We start from the raw sequence: 14,614 nt of genomic DNA on the forward strand, positions 1-14,614 counted from the left end.
CCACGCCAACCTTTTACACCACAACACCAGCAGGGGGCGGCATACGCTTTATTTTCAGCCACACATGGGGCTCCCTCAGGACCTGATCCTTCCTCCTGAGCAGAGGGGCCTTAGTCTTGGAGCTGGCCTGGAGGGCGGACAGGTGGGCAGAGGATGCCTCCTGAGCTCTCTCGGGGCTCCCGATGCCACTCGGCACTCAAGGCAGTGCCTGGAGGTAGGCAGCGTTCAGGTGGGTCGGTGGCACTGGCCTGAGAAAGAGCCTTTGCTCTCTCAGGTCTCTGTGGAGATACCTTTAGCCCCTGCGGGCAGGGTCCCAGGCTGCAGGAGGCTCCTAGCAGGCAGCAAACTTGCGCTGGATGCTCTTGTACCGGAGCAGCTCATGCTCGCTGACCGAGGGCTGTAGCCGGGCCGCAGCCTGCAGCAGATCCTCCATGGTGAGCAGCAGTGCCGAGCTCCCGGGCTCCAGGCCTGGGGGTGACAAGGGGAGGTGAGGCCAGCTGGGGCACAGAGGCTGTGGTCTCTGCCCAAGCAGGGGAGCACCCTGGTAGGCACCTTCTTGCCCAGAGTCCCCCAGTGGTCAACAGTCCCTCCTCTGAAATCCAGAACCAGGCCTGGTGCTCACTAGGTCCTTGGCTGACCTCTGGGGCTGGTGAGCGGCTCACCTTCCTCCAGGTCCCGAACCCTGCGTTTGAGGGCAGCTGTCATGGCATCGGAGCATAGGGAGTAGAGGTCTGCGCCTGTCAGCTGGGGCGGGCAGTGGTCCAGGACGTCCACCAGGCTCACAGAGGGCTCGAGCCTGAATCTGTTGTGGGGATACAGGAAAGAGACTTACCTGGCATCCCCTACTCTGTCAGAAGGCACCCCTGACCAGCTTATTGGGCACTCTGCACTTATCCCCTAACCATCCCAAGGCCCAAGCCCTATGGGGGTCTCCCTCTAACAGGGCATACTTGCGCGTGATGGCACTCAGAACACGCAGCTGGGAGGCGCGGTCCTCGCTCACTCCCACAAACACCAGCTTGTCAAACCTTTAGGGAGACAGGTGGGTGTGAGTGCCAGGGTGCCTGGCATGAGGGTGGAGAGGCACCGGATGGGGGTCAAGGGACAGGCCCAAATGGGCCTGGCGGAGGTGAAAGGTACGGGGTGCACACCTGCCGGGCCTCAGAAGGGCAGGGTCCAGGAGGTCTGGTCTGTTGGTGGCTCCAATCACAAACACATCCTGAGTGCTGTGAAGCCCATCCAGCTCGGCCAGGAGCTGAGACACCACCCTGTAAAGGAGGAAGTGAAGGTGAGCGAGTGCTTGGTGCATCCTCAGCCTCTACCCTGCTTGTGGTGCTCCTTGCAGGCTGTCTCCACAGGGCCCCCTGCCCGGTTGTGCTTTGTGTACCCCTCCACACAGGCCCCCATCTCCTCAATGCCCCACACCCAACTCCACGGCCCCTTTTAGCTTCCGTTATACAATCGCAGAACCAGAAGGGCAGGAACTCTTTGGGCTCCAAAGACTAGTGCAGCCTGTCTCACATCCCTCTGTCCTGGACCGCAGATTCCATTCTGGCTCAGACCCCCACCTGTCCATCACACCTCCAGAGTCTCCACTTCGCCCCCGGCTTGGGGCCAAGGAGTCCAGTTCATCAAAGAAGATGATGCATGGAGCTGCGGCCCTGGCCCTGGCAAACACTTAGGAGAGAGAAGGGCCCACAGGACGGGGAAGCCCAGGGGGGTTTGAAGTCAGGAGATGGGGAGGGAAACCCATGTTGACAATTCGTCACTAGCAGTTCAGGTAAGAGGCCCCACCCAGCAGGAACCTGACCTGGGGAGAGGAAGACTAGCAGTGACCGCGAGCAGCCTGAGGGTAGGGGCGGCTCGGGGGCCAGAAGCCCTGCCCCCACACCCCGCTCACCTTGCCGTACATTCTCCTCGCTTTGGCCCACGTACATGTTGATCAGCTCCGGCCCCTTCACGCTGAGGGAGGGGATGGGAGAGGGTGAGACTCCTCAGATGCAGAAACACACAACACACCTCCTGCCCCCTGCCGCTGCCCCCAATCCACCCGCCCTCCCTGCCAGGCCCCCTCGCCACCTGAGGAAGGTAAGGCTGCACTCAGTGGCTACTGCCTTGGCCAGGAGGGTCTTGCCCGTGCCAGGGGGCCCGTGGAGCAGAAGGCCGGAGCGCCTCAGGCCCAGGCTCAGCAGCTCAGGGTGCTCTAGAGGGAGCTGAATAGTCTCCAGAATCTCCTTCTTCACCTCCTGCAGCCCACCCACATCGTGCCAGGACACCAGGGGGATCTAGGAGATGGAAAGGGCACAGTTGGGCACGTGCTGGTGGAGGGAGCTCCGGTCCCACCTCCAAGGACCTGGAGTGTCTACCTTGGGGGCTCCGACAGCCTGGGAGTGAACTGACTGTAGCTGCTCCAGCGCCTGCCCGAAGTCCTCAGCCAGGAGAGGAAAGCCAGCAGCACACAGCTCCCCCTCATCCTCCTCACTCAAGCCACCTGCCCAGCTGCAAAGGAAAATCCAGGGAGGCCTCTGGAGGACCTAACCTGAGGTCTCCTCCCCATAAGGGCCCTCACCCTCCTCCCTTCCTCACCAGCCCCTACCCACCCATACCGCCTCTTGCCGCCTTGCCCCTCCTGTGCCCAATTTCTTTACCCCGAGTTCTTGATCCTGGTGCAGGCTGCCCGGCTGCTGTGGGTCAAAAGGGCATAGAGATCCCCTACCACAAAGCCCTGGGGAACCACAGGAGAGGACACGTGAGCAGGGCACAGTAGGCAGGAACCCATGGGGGGCTGGACCCCTGGCTGGAGCAGAGGCCCATCACTGATGCCTCGGGTTTTCTACCCTCACTTGCACACTTGCATGGCAGCAGGACTGAGTACCCCCGGCAAAGGGTGCAGGGCGGCCCGTATCCTGCCTGGGTACTCACTGCACACCGCCGTGCCAGCTGCGCCAGGTTCACCTCTTGGCCCAGCGGGAGGTGGGCAGTGAGGGCCCGCAGTATGCTGAGCCGCTGCCCCTCTGACAGCACAGGCACCTCCAGCTCGTGAGGAAACGCCGTCTGCACATCCACAGGCAGGTCCTGGGCCCGGCTTGTGGTGGCCACGACCATCAGGGGAGGGCAGCTGCAGACAGGGAAAGGGCAGCACTCAGGGCAAGAAGGTGGCCGGCAGGCCCTGAGCACTGCCTCGTCCTGAGGCTGGTGCAGGAGGGCAGGGAGGAGGGTAGGGCTGGGATGGGACAGGGAGATGGGTGCCCCAAAGCTTCCTGGATGGGGCATCCCCCCCACACGGGGCGCTCAGTGAGGGCAGAGGCTGTGCTTTAGTGTCCCCCAAGAAATACCAGGGACTGCATCCTCCTCCCTCTGGGTACCCCCATGCCCCTCAGCTCAGGGTTGCCTGGAGAGCTGCCAGATGGGCGGTAGACGTCTAAGAAGCCACTGAGGGGGTGATGAAGAGAGGGCTGGACCCTACCCCCTTCCAGGCCCAGCGCTGGATGATACCTGGTGAGGGGGTCTTCATCCAGGAGGAGGCGACGCAGTGTGGCCACCACACGGGCGTCCTCGCCTAGCCCATCACGGTCCCGGCCCAGCAGGTCCACAGCTGTCAGCAACAGAACCACAGGCCGGCAGCGCCCGGCCCGGGAGAAAGTGGCCTGCAGTTTTGTCTCCACAGCCCCGCTACTGTCTGCACAGAGGCTGGAGCAGGGCACCTGGGGAGGGGGTTCCGATGGGCCTGTGAGCAAGGGGGCAGGGGTGACTGGGGCAGGAGAATGGGGGGAGGAGTCACAAGAAGGTACAGGCCATCTCTCTTTGGAGGGCAGGGATGGGGGAGGAAGGTAACACTGCCCGAGCCCTAACTCTTCTTTACCCTAACCTCATTTCCTGGACTGTCCACCAAAACCTGGGAGCATCCTCCTTGTTGAAAGCATCTCTCAGTTGCTCAGCATCATGGGACTATGCCTGACCCACTGGCCCACTAGGCTGAGGTGGCAGGGTCAGGCTTGTAGCCAGGGGGAGAGGGAGGAGACGTGGTTGGGACCTACTCTCCAGGGACCCTCACCTTCAGTAAGTGGAGCCCGAGGCGGCTGCAGGCGGCAGCGACTGCAGTGGTCTTCCCACTGCCTGGGGGGCCCCGTAGAAGGACACTGCCTGTTCCTGTCAGCAGGGCACCCCTGCAACCAGAGAAGAGACGTTTGTTTCCTCCATTCTGCCCAAATGTGAGAGTCCCCAGTGACACAGGGCCCTTTGGATCCAGAAAGCAGACACCGTCCTTGAAGCAAACCCCCTCCCCAACCCCCGGGGCTGTCGCCACATGGTGAGGCCATATTTCCCACACCACCTTGGTACTCTGGTAGGGGCATGGAGCATATCCAGCAGCTGAGACTAATTCTCTTTTGTCATCAAGAAAGCCTTGGCTATTCTGTCTGGTTTGGATTGTACTGGGCGGAATTAGGGAGGCGTGTGTGGCTACACTTAGGCCAGTGGTATGAGGACCTGTGTCTTTCAGGTACAGGATGGTGAAGGTCAGGATGGCTAGTGGGTTCCCCACGGGGAATGGCAGTCTCAGAGACAGTTGTCCCCGATGGAGATTCTTCCTCCATAGCTGACCCTGGAGGACAGTGGTTATCCCAGGAAAGGAGCCTGGGAATTTGCTTACAGAAAGGACATGGGCTAGTGGCCTGGGCCTAACAGTTGGAGGGAGGTCCACCTAATTCCACTCTGAACAGGGAATTAGGAACTAGTTGTCTGGCCTGCCGCTCCTCCAGGGAGGTTCTGAGCAGGTTTTTCTCACACAGAGGCCTCACTCACCCTGGCTGGAGGCGAGGCTTCAGGGCAGCACAGAGCTCGGTCACCAAGCCCTCCAGGCCTGGAGGAGACAAGCTGCTCCAGGGAGTGGATTCACCTGAAGGGAGCCTTGGAACAAGGCTCAGGGTAGAACCCACCTGTGAAAGGTGGGAGGAAGCTTTAGTTTCTAGAAGTTTTTTTTTTTTTTAATTTATTTTATGGTTAATTTACAACGTTGTGTTAATTTCTACTGTACAGCAAAGTGATTCAGTTATATAAACATACACATTATTTTTCATATTCTTTTCCATTATGGTTTATCCCAGGATACTGAATATAGTTCCCTATGCTATATAGTAGGACTTCGTTGTTTATCCATTCTATACATAATAGTTTGCACCTGCTAATCCCAAACTCCCAGTCCGTTCCTCCTCCACCCTCCTTCCCCCTTGGCAACCATAAGTCTGTTCTCTAGAAGTTCTTTCTGCTCCTTTCCCCAAGTCTACCCCCACCGCTAGGGCCTCACCAAGTACAAGGAGGTGTGAGTGGTGTCAGCTACGTAGGCCCTGGTTGGCCCATCCGGAGCTTCCCCAACTGTTTTCTTCACTTTAAAAAACATCTCCCGCCACCTGCAGGAGAGAGGCCCAATGAACCCCAGATCCAGAGCACACACACCCCTCCCCAAGGGCAAGGTGGCTGTCTCAGTCAGAGGTCCACTGCAGGGACAAACTCAAGAGCAGCATAAATAAATGTCCCTAGACATGGTGGAGGTGGGGAGGAAGTGGGGGATGTGGAGGAAAAGGAAAGCAAATGGTCTTTCTTATCTCCCTGACTGGATCATATGCATTTTTTTTTTTCCTGCGGTGCGTGGGCCTCTCACTGCTGTGGCCTCTCCTGTTGCAGAGCATAGGCTCTGGACGCACAGGCTCAGCAGCCATGGCTCACGGGCCTAGCCGCTCCGCGGCATATGGGATCTTCCCGGACTGGGGCACGAACCCATGTCCCCTGCATCGGCAGGCGGACTCTCAACCACTGCGCCACCAGGGAAGCCCAATCATATGCATTTTGAGCACAGGAACTGTGCCTGTCCTCCACATCCCTCATGACAACATCACCTGAGGGTGTGTTTCTTCAAGTAAATGGCCTGCCCACCCACTCCAATGGGAGCAGCCACCCCTGCACCAAGCAGTGACCATCTGTTTTCACTGGCTTCAGAACACAGTCTCTCCCTCAAATACGTACCCACCAAGGCCACCCAAAACCTCAGAGGAAAGAGTCCCTTGGCTCTTATTCAAGCATCCACAAAATCTAATTGCAGGCAGATTCCTTCATAATGACATTTAATGATTAATGATTCTCTATTTTGGCTGCACATTAGAATTATCTGTGAAACTTAAAAAGAAAAATCAACATCTCTCAAATACTGTATGATTCCATTCAGTAGATTAGTGGCTGCCAGGAGCTGAGGGAAGGAGGGAACAGGGAGTGACTGCTAATGGGGAGGGGTTTCTTTCTGGGGTGATAAACATGCTCTGGAATTGGCGATGTTGATGGCACAACCTTGAGAATATACTAAAAGCCACCGAACTGTACACTTTAAAAGCATGAATTTTATGGTATGTGAATTATATCTCAATTTAAAAATTAACAGGGCTTCCCTGGTGGCGCAGCGGTTGAGAGTCCGCCTGCCGATGCAGGGAACACGGGTTCGCGCCCTGGTCTGGGAAGATCCCACATGCCGCGGAGTGGCTGGGCCCGTGAGCCATGGCCACTGAGCCTGCGCGTCCGGAGCCTGTGCTCCGCAACGGGAGAGGCCACAGCAGTGAGAGGCCCGCGTACCACAAAAAAAAAAAAAGAAAAAGAGAAAAATTAACATTTTCCTTCCTTTGGAAAAAAATAAAGACTGCACAGGTCCCAGCCTCACCCTGCTGCTCTAATAGGCCTGGGGTGGGGCTCAAGCATTTGTATTTTTCAAAAGCTCCCAGCCATAACCAGGGCTGTGCAGTCACTGGCTAGTGTCAGAGTGAGTTAGGGTTACTCAGCCTGCTAAGGGGATGGGTAGCAGATAGCAGTCACTAGTCCAATTTTCCAGGTAAAGAAATGAACTACTCCCATCTTTAATCCTCAGGCAGAACAGCAATGACAGAACCTGGGCCTCTTTAAGGTCCAATCAGGGTGCAAATTCCTTTGCTCAGCGTCGCACAGTCACAGAACTGCTCCCTCTGGCAGCAGAGGAGGGTGGGGGTGGGAATGCTTTCAGGTGGAGGGGGAAGCATACCAGGTTAGTATTATGAAACTCATGTAACTATAACCATAGGCAGTGACTGTGGTAAAAACTAGAACATAAGGAAAACTGTCCTACTGTTATTCATTATAAATAAATGATGGAAATAAATAAATAAATAAATGATGGGTGGGTCCATAACCTAGACTGTCAATCAAGCTGAACATCCTGAGTCAGAGTGCATATGGCAGGCAGTGGAATCCAAGGAGGAACAGCACTGGGGCGGGGAGGGGGGAGGGAGACATGCCCACCCCTCTTCCACGGAGAGTGGAGGGACCACCTCAGTGAGTACACGGGACAGACCTCTGGAACATATCTGGACACTGCTGGGGAACACCGGGTTGTGTTCCCGAGAGCCAGATGGGAAACAGTGGAGCTGGAACCCATAGGCCTGGCGTGGGAAAGTGGAACGCTGGGGAGTCTGAAGGGGCTATAGTGGACTTCCTTGCCAGGGATCACAGAAGCCTCCCTGCAGGGCTTCCCTTACCAAGTCCAAGAAGTGTGGCTAAAGCACTCATCTCTGTCCTTGGACCCACCTGTCCACCCCGACCCTGCTTTCCAGGACCTGCTCAGGGGGGAAGAACCATGTGCTCAGCACCCAGAGGAGGGAGACAGGTCTCCAGGGGGCTGGAATGGCAGAGGTCCAGGAACAGGACGGGCTTGCCAGTCTGTCTCAGGAGGGCCTAGTGCCTGTTTTCCTTTCAAAGTACAAAGGGTGGGCATTCTGCAGTTTTCCTACAGAAAGCTAGCTCATAGACATTTGCTATATTTAAGATGGGATACAGAGTAGGAAGTGACGGACAGCAGCCTGGCATTCTCCACCAGGACCCAGTTGTAGATTTGAACTGGGAAAGCTCAAAGAGGTGCCCTGCAGCACCAAGTGGGATTACGTGGGGCACTACCAGCCCCTTCCTCTGGGTACCATAGCCCTGAGACTGGGGAGACAGAGTGCTGGCCAGAACCCAGCTCTGAATACCGACCAAAGACGAATCAGGTGCTCCAGACAAGGCGTCCCTCTCTTGGCAGAGGGCCCAGGCTGGCTCGGCCCGGGACCTTGGGCACTATGGCTCTTATGCCCAAGTTCCTGCAGGCGGGTCCCACCACCTCAATGAGATTTCCTGGCAAGTTGGGTTAGTGTGCCTACCAGCTGTCTTCTCCTTCTAGTAAATCCCTACAGGAAATCAGTCCTGGGGTGTGGAGCTACACATTCTTCCCCCTCCGCATAAGGCCAAGTGGTCTCTGAATTCTTCGTCTCACCATCTTACATGCAACTTCTGTAGTCAGAGTCAACAGGAGGAGGAGAAAGGCTGGACTCCTTGTTTTGGGTCCCTAGCTCAGTTATGCTCTATTTCTCATTCTGTTGAGGATAAGGAAAGAGGGAAGGCCTCCCAAGGACAGCAGAAATCCCTCCCTCCCCTGCCTTGGGAGACAGGATTGAAAGCAGCATGTGCACATTCCATCCATTAGGATAGAAATCAGGGCCTGGGTCTCCTCCTGCTGAGTGTATCGGAGGTGTGGCCTAAACAACACTGGTTAAGAATGGAAAGCAAGGAATCCCACCTTGGTCTAGGCCATTAAGCTGTTCTAAATGCTTTACTTTATCTAGGACCACCAATCGATTTGAAGATAAACACCCCCAAAAGCTAGTAGGCTGTGGTTCTTAATTCTTTTTTCAGTCACACACCTATCTGAGAACCTGAAGAAGGTATGTGCCTTCTGTCCAGAAATATGTGTGACAACAACAAAATGTTCCTATGCACAAAATTATTCCATTCAAGTTGAGGACTCCTGCACCCAGGTTAAGAATCCCGGCTGTAGGAAAGGAGGCAGCTGCGTACCTGGGCAGTTTCTCTGGGCTTCCTTCCAGGATCTCTACTTGCCCGACTGTTGGCACACACAGAACATCCCCTTCCTGGACTGCCCTGTAACACAGCAGTGGCCCTGGTCAGCTCACAATGGGAGTCAAGAGCATGGGCCTGACACGTGCCCGCACAGCCAACCCCAACATGCAGACTATTCTTAGGGGCCTACTGCCCACCCAGAGATCCCAAGTAGTTGTACAGAGAACAAGTCTGACCTAGAAAGAGCTGCAGGAAATGGCAGAGAGGCTAGAGAGGGGATCAGAGACCAGAGAGGGGCAAAGCAGGATCCCGGCTGCTTTGGGGTCCTCCCAAATCAAAGTGGTTTCTCAGTTTAGGATGTCTGGATTCGCCTCCTGGTCCAGATTACTCCTCTATTGTCCGCCTGACACAGCAAGAGGCTTCTAGCCACAATATTGCCTTAAACTGTGGCTTTTTAAAATCAGATGCTCTGTGGTACCTGAATCTAAGGCATGGGATAGGAGGAGAGCAATGAGGGTAAGGTGCTATCCTCCTGAAAGGGGGACGCAGCTAACCTGGGTGTCTGAAAGTGCCGGTAAAGAACATGGTCATAAGTTCCATTAGTGCTGTAGTGAGGAGAGGACACAATTTCGATGTGTAACTCTTTGGCAAACGGAGGCCCAGGCAGCACTGAGCAGCTTCCTTTGTCTTCAGGGGTGCTGGAGCCCTCCAAGTATCTCTATTAGAGAAATAACCACCACCTTGTAACCTTCTCCCAAGGAGTCAGGCTCTACCCAATCCCTTAGCAATCAATATTTCTGTTTCCATCCTTTATCCTTCCCATAACCATAAGGCTTGTGGGAGAGGAGACCTAAGGTAGCAGAGCTGAATACCTATATCTTCCTGAGAAAACAGAAACCTCTCCTTCTAATGGGCACCAGGAAGAGATTTCTGACTCTGACTTTTCTCACTCTCCCTCCAAAAAGTTCACCAGGAAAGATAACCATTCCGTAATACCTTTATACTGGCCCAGAGCCAGAGAAATAGTAAAGACATTTAATGTCCACAAGTCATTTGAGTGACACCAGGCAGCCACTGGGAATATTAATTGGACATTAGTGGGGACACTCTGAATTCAGGCTGTAGTTAAAGGATATGATCACAATGAAGCTGAAAGTGCTGCGTTAGCTGAATGAGCTCCAGTCTGAGTAATCCAGTATTTTTCCTCCATTCAGAAGGAAATCCACACCTAACTCCCATTCGTGCATATCTTATATCTCTTTTTGACATCCCATAGCACTAACTGGCTATGCCAGCATTACCTAATATAACTTTCTACAGTGATAGAAATGTTCTATATTAACATGTGGCTGTTGAACACTCAACATATGACTAAAGCAATTAACGAACTGAATTTTTTACTTCATTACTTTCAGTTGATTTAAAGTGCCACCAAGGGGCTAGTGGCTTCCATACTGGACAGCGCAGGCCTAAACCATACAACCAGGTGCTTAATTAAACAGTAGACTATATTTGTACCCCAAAAATAATTACCTTCTTGAAGTAAGCTTCTGAAAGGCAGAAACCAAAAACTCCTCCTGGATATATTTAATAAAATATTAAACTTAAACACCAAGCACTAAAGATAATAAAGAGCCCTTCCCTTCAAGGAATTTACAATGTACAGCTGAGGATTAGACAGATTACATGATCATAACAAAACAATAAAATAAATGCTCTCTGAAAGGTACAATACAAAATGCTATAGTAAGAAGAAGTAATGTTAAATTTGTGGTAGTGAGATTATATAAGGCTTTGAGAAGATAGTGCCACCTTTAGATGGGCCTTCAAGGAAAGCATGGTAGGATTTTAACCGAGGAGGCTAAAAGAATAGGAAGGAACTTGAAGTCAAGGATAGCGCGAGCAAAAGCTGGAGGTATCCTCCTCCATACTACCCAGTACAATACTGGATACACTGCAGCAATTCAACAAACAACTGATTAGATTTAGTAGATTAATATATACAAGTGGTAATTTGACCGTAATTTTCACCTTTCACCCAAATCGTGAAAGCCCTTCCCATGCACCACCAACATGTTTTAATTGTAGAGAATGGGTAAACAAGGCTAAGAGGCAGTAAGTGAAAAGTCCAAGATCTAAGGAGTAAGGGACCTAAATTCTACAGCTCTAATCTTCCAATTCAGTTAAGACAAAGAAGAGGGAATAAAGACGAGGAAGCATTCCTGACCTCAGTCTGGTATCCTACCTGAATTTTAAGCTCTCCCACCTCCAGGGGATCACAGCCGAGATTAAAAGCCAGAGTAGCAGGCACGAGGGCCAGTCCGTCAGCGAGGGGCTCTCCCAGCTGCCCAGAGCTGGGTCCCAGCCTTTCACAGAGGTCCCAGCGAGGCTCTAGGACCTGCACCGTGGCCAAGTGTGGCTGGGAAGTGTTCGATGACTCTCCAGCCCGGGTCACCCACACCCATTCGCCCTGGAAGAGGCTGAGGCTACGAAGACAGCTCCGGCTCACCCCCAGTGCATCTCCAGTCCCTCCCAGAACTCCCCGGAGTCGCCGGACTGTGCCAGAGGCCGCGAAGGAGGACACCACCGGCGGGGGTGGGGGCCGGCTGCTGTCCTCAGTCTCCGGACCCAGTTTGGCCCGCCCACGGAGCTCAGTCACAGCTAGTCGCGTCCCTGGGCCCAGCAGCCCTTGTAACGCCGGCCGCGTCTCCAGCACCCGCGGTCCGGGTACTGGCAGGGTCTCTCCGCGCCTCACCAGCAACGGCCCGACTCTCGGTCCGAGCCCGGGCCCAGACGAGGTGCCGAGCAGCGCCCAGCCCAGCGCCGGGGGCCGCCGCACCGGCCGCGCCCGCACCCATGCCCCGGAGCCCAGGGCCAGGAGCCGCAGCAGCGCGTGGCTCACCAGCAGCTGCGGAGGCCCCGGCCCCTGCTCTTCGGTGCCCGCGCCCGGTCCCTCCAGGGCTGCCACTAGCAGCGCCGGCCCTGCCGGGCTCTCCCCAGCAGGCCGCAGCGCCAGCACCAGACCCAGACCCGCCGCAGGCCACGGGCCCCCGGGCGGCAGCAGCACCGCCAACGGGGGTGTCTCCGTCGGGAAAGGCTCCAGGACCCGCAAGACTGCCAGCGCCATGGTGACAGGAAACCAACAAGCACAGAGCACAGCGAAGGAGGGCGCCTTCGGGAGCCGGAGAGCCAGACGTCCAGGCGGCTCACACGCCGCTTCCGCTTCCGTCAGGGGAGGTGCGAGGGGAAGTGGGCAGGACGTCGGATGCAAGAGCTTGCTCCGGGAGGGTGAGCTGCCCCTTGGATCGATCCGGGTGGTGTCTCGGTGGCAGTAACGCAGTCACTGTGGTCGGGTAGTCTACGCAAGCACCCTTTGAGAAGTGTTTACAGGGATTTACCTTCCGCGCCTGCTTGGGCAGTAACGTCCTGTCAATTACCCTCCCCATAACATGTACTTAACAGTTTATTGAATGATCAATGAACGGTCATTGTGTTCTGCACCAAACTCGGCCCACTGCTGGGAGCTGTGGGTGGAGTGTTTAGGAAGGAGTCCACTCTGTGGAACTGTAGGCACTGAGGTTTGAGGGTTGTGGGGAAGGTTGCAGGAGGGAGTGGTAGGATTATAAAACTGTCTCAGACGGGCTTAAGGGGATAGGTAGTGGCTGCTGGCTGAATTACTACACGTGATTCATGTAGCCCTGGAGTGTTTGGTGTTGCCACACCTGTTCCAACACATCCTACACAAAACCCACGTTCCAGTGTTTTTTGTCCTGTTTGTTCTACTCCCACCAAGCTTGAAGCAACGACAAAGTAGCCTCACTTTTTCATCTCTCCAAAACCAGATGCTCTCCCCCCACCAATCCTTGCAGACTGGAGATCCATTCCTACTTTCACCCTACAGAGGAGTGGGCAGCAGAGCAGACAGAAGAGAGAGGTTCAAGGCTTCAGTCACGAGAACCAAACCAACAGCTTGCTTCCCATCTGCGCTGTTACTTAGAGTTCATCCTTGTCTCCACCTCCACTGCTCTGTATAAAACACTTGGACACTGGCTTGCCTCACTTTCAGTTATTAACAATATTCTTGCATTTAGAATCAATGGATTGGGGAATTCCATGGTGGTCCAGTGGTTAGGACTCCGTGCTTCCACTGCAGGGGGCACAGGTTTGATCCCTGGTTGGGGAACTAAGATCCCACATGCCGTGCGGTGTGTCCAAAAAGAAAAAAAGAAAAAAGAAAAAAAAAAAGAATCAGTGAATTGGTTGGTGGCAATCTCCTCTTTCTGGACCTTGCATTCTCTTCCTTGCATTCCCTGCCTAACCTCCTTTCCTTCATCTTGAGGCAGTCTTCTACTTTGTATATTCTACTTTCCTGCAAATCTGAGAGGTGAATATTAGATTTACATGTTATAAGGTATTTTTTTTTGATGTGGATCATTGTTTTCAAATTAATTAATTAATTAATTAATTTATGTTTGGCTGCGTTGGGTCTTCGTTGCTGTGCGCAGGCTTTCTCTAGCTGTGGCAAGCGGGGGCTACTCTTTCTTGCGGTGTGCGGGCTTCTCATTGTCGTGGCTTCTCTTGTTTCAGAGAACGGGCTCTAGGCATGCGGGCTTCAGTAGTTGTGGCATGTGGGCTCACTAGTTGTGGCTCACAGGCTCTAGAGCGCGGGCTCAGTAGTTGTGGCACACGGGCTTAGTTGCTCCGCGGCATGTGGGATCTTCCTGGACCAGGGCTCGAACCCATGTCCCCTGCATTGGCAGGCGGATTCTTAGCCACTGAGCCACTAGGGAAGTCTGATGTGGACCATTTTTAAAGTCTTTATTGAATTTGTTACAATATTGCTCCTGTTTTATGCTTTGGTTTTTTGGCCGTGAGGCATGTGGGATCCTAGCTCCCTGACCAGGGATTGAACCCACACCCCCTGCACTGGAAAGTGAAGTCTTAACCACTGGACCGCCAAGGAAGTCCCTATAAGGTATTTCTATTCCCTAGAGAGACAAGAAAATATTTTTTAAATGTTTGATTATATTTCCTAGTCCTAAACCTGAAATTGCCCAGTTCTACATCTTTAAAACAGCTTGCAAGAGTGTACTAGGGGAACTTCCCTGGTGGTCCAGTGGCTAAGACTCCACACTCCCAATGCAGGGGGCCTGCGTTCAATCCCTGGTTGGGGAAATATATCCCACATGCTGCAACTAAGAGTTCACATGCTAGTTCGCATGCCACAACTAGAGATCCTGCACGCAGCAACGAAGATCCCATGTGCCACAACTAAGACCTGTCACAGCCAAATAAATAAATATTTTTTAAAAAAAGACGGACTTCCCTGGTGGTGCAGTGGTTAAGAATCCGCCTGCCAATGCAGAGGACACAGGTTTGAGCCCTGGTCCAGGAAGTTCCCACATGCTGCAGAGCAACTAAGCCCGTGCACCACAACTCCTGAGACTGCGCTCTAGAACCCCTGCTCTGCAACAAGAGAAGCCACCGCAATGAGAAATCCGAGCACCGCAATGAAGGTAGTCCCCCACTCGCTGCAACTAGAGAAAGCCTGCGTGCAGCAATGAAGACCCAACACAGCCAAAAAAAAAAAAAAAAGAATGTACTAGGTACCTGAATTCACAAGGATGGAAGTTCCCATTTGATAGGTCTAAATTATTATGTGGCTCTGTCCCCTGCCTCTCAGAGGAACCAAGAACTGGGAGGATGGTGG

General features: G+C 53.9%; 1 protein-coding gene across 2 annotated transcripts; it reads right to left on the minus strand.

Annotated features, from left to right (window-relative positions):
* Window positions 1–34: 34 nt before the first annotated feature.
* PEX6 (peroxisomal biogenesis factor 6) lies at window positions 35–12,621 on the minus strand. Of its 2 annotated transcripts, none has more exons than XM_081245348.1 (17): window positions 11,150–12,621; window positions 9,459–9,622; window positions 8,902–8,985; window positions 5,306–5,408; window positions 4,804–4,937; window positions 4,055–4,166; window positions 3,496–3,704; window positions 2,956–3,118; window positions 2,649–2,725; window positions 2,367–2,499; window positions 2,080–2,285; window positions 1,901–1,962; window positions 1,569–1,677; window positions 1,152–1,268; window positions 951–1,028; window positions 663–802; window positions 35–468 (listed from the first exon to the last, which is right to left on the minus strand). In XM_081245348.1, the coding sequence occupies exons 1-17, from the start codon at window positions 12,029–12,031 to the stop codon at window positions 332–334; spliced, it is 2,910 nt and encodes a 969-aa protein (XP_081101474.1). In that variant the 5' UTR covers window positions 12,032–12,621; the 3' UTR covers window positions 35–331. The 2 variants fall into 2 exon arrangements, with proteins under 2 accessions (XP_081101474.1, XP_081101473.1); XM_081245347.1 differs by having other exon boundaries at window positions 2,923–3,118; window positions 11,150–12,620.
* Window positions 12,622–14,614: the final 1,993 nt, after the last annotated feature.

Source organism: Mesoplodon bidens (assembly GCF_964165515.1).
Source record: "Mesoplodon bidens genome assembly, chromosome: 10".
NCBI lineage: Eukaryota > Metazoa > Chordata > Mammalia > Artiodactyla > Ziphiidae > Mesoplodon > Mesoplodon bidens.

Bases quoted from the DNA above. Each gene is read 5' to 3' on its own strand.
- PEX6 (XM_081245347.1), bottom strand. From the start codon at position 12,031: ATGGCGCTGGCAGTCTTGCGGGTCCTGGAGCCTTTCCCGACGGAGACA. The intron at 5,409-8,901 runs GTACGCAGCTGC...TCTCTCCTGCAG, and splicing joins AGCCCAGAGAAACTGCCCAG to GTGGCGGGAGATGTTTTTTA. The intron at 4,938-5,305 runs GTGAGGCCCTAG...CACCTTTCACAG, and splicing joins CTCACACCTCCTTGTACTTG to GTGGGTTCTACCCTGAGCCT.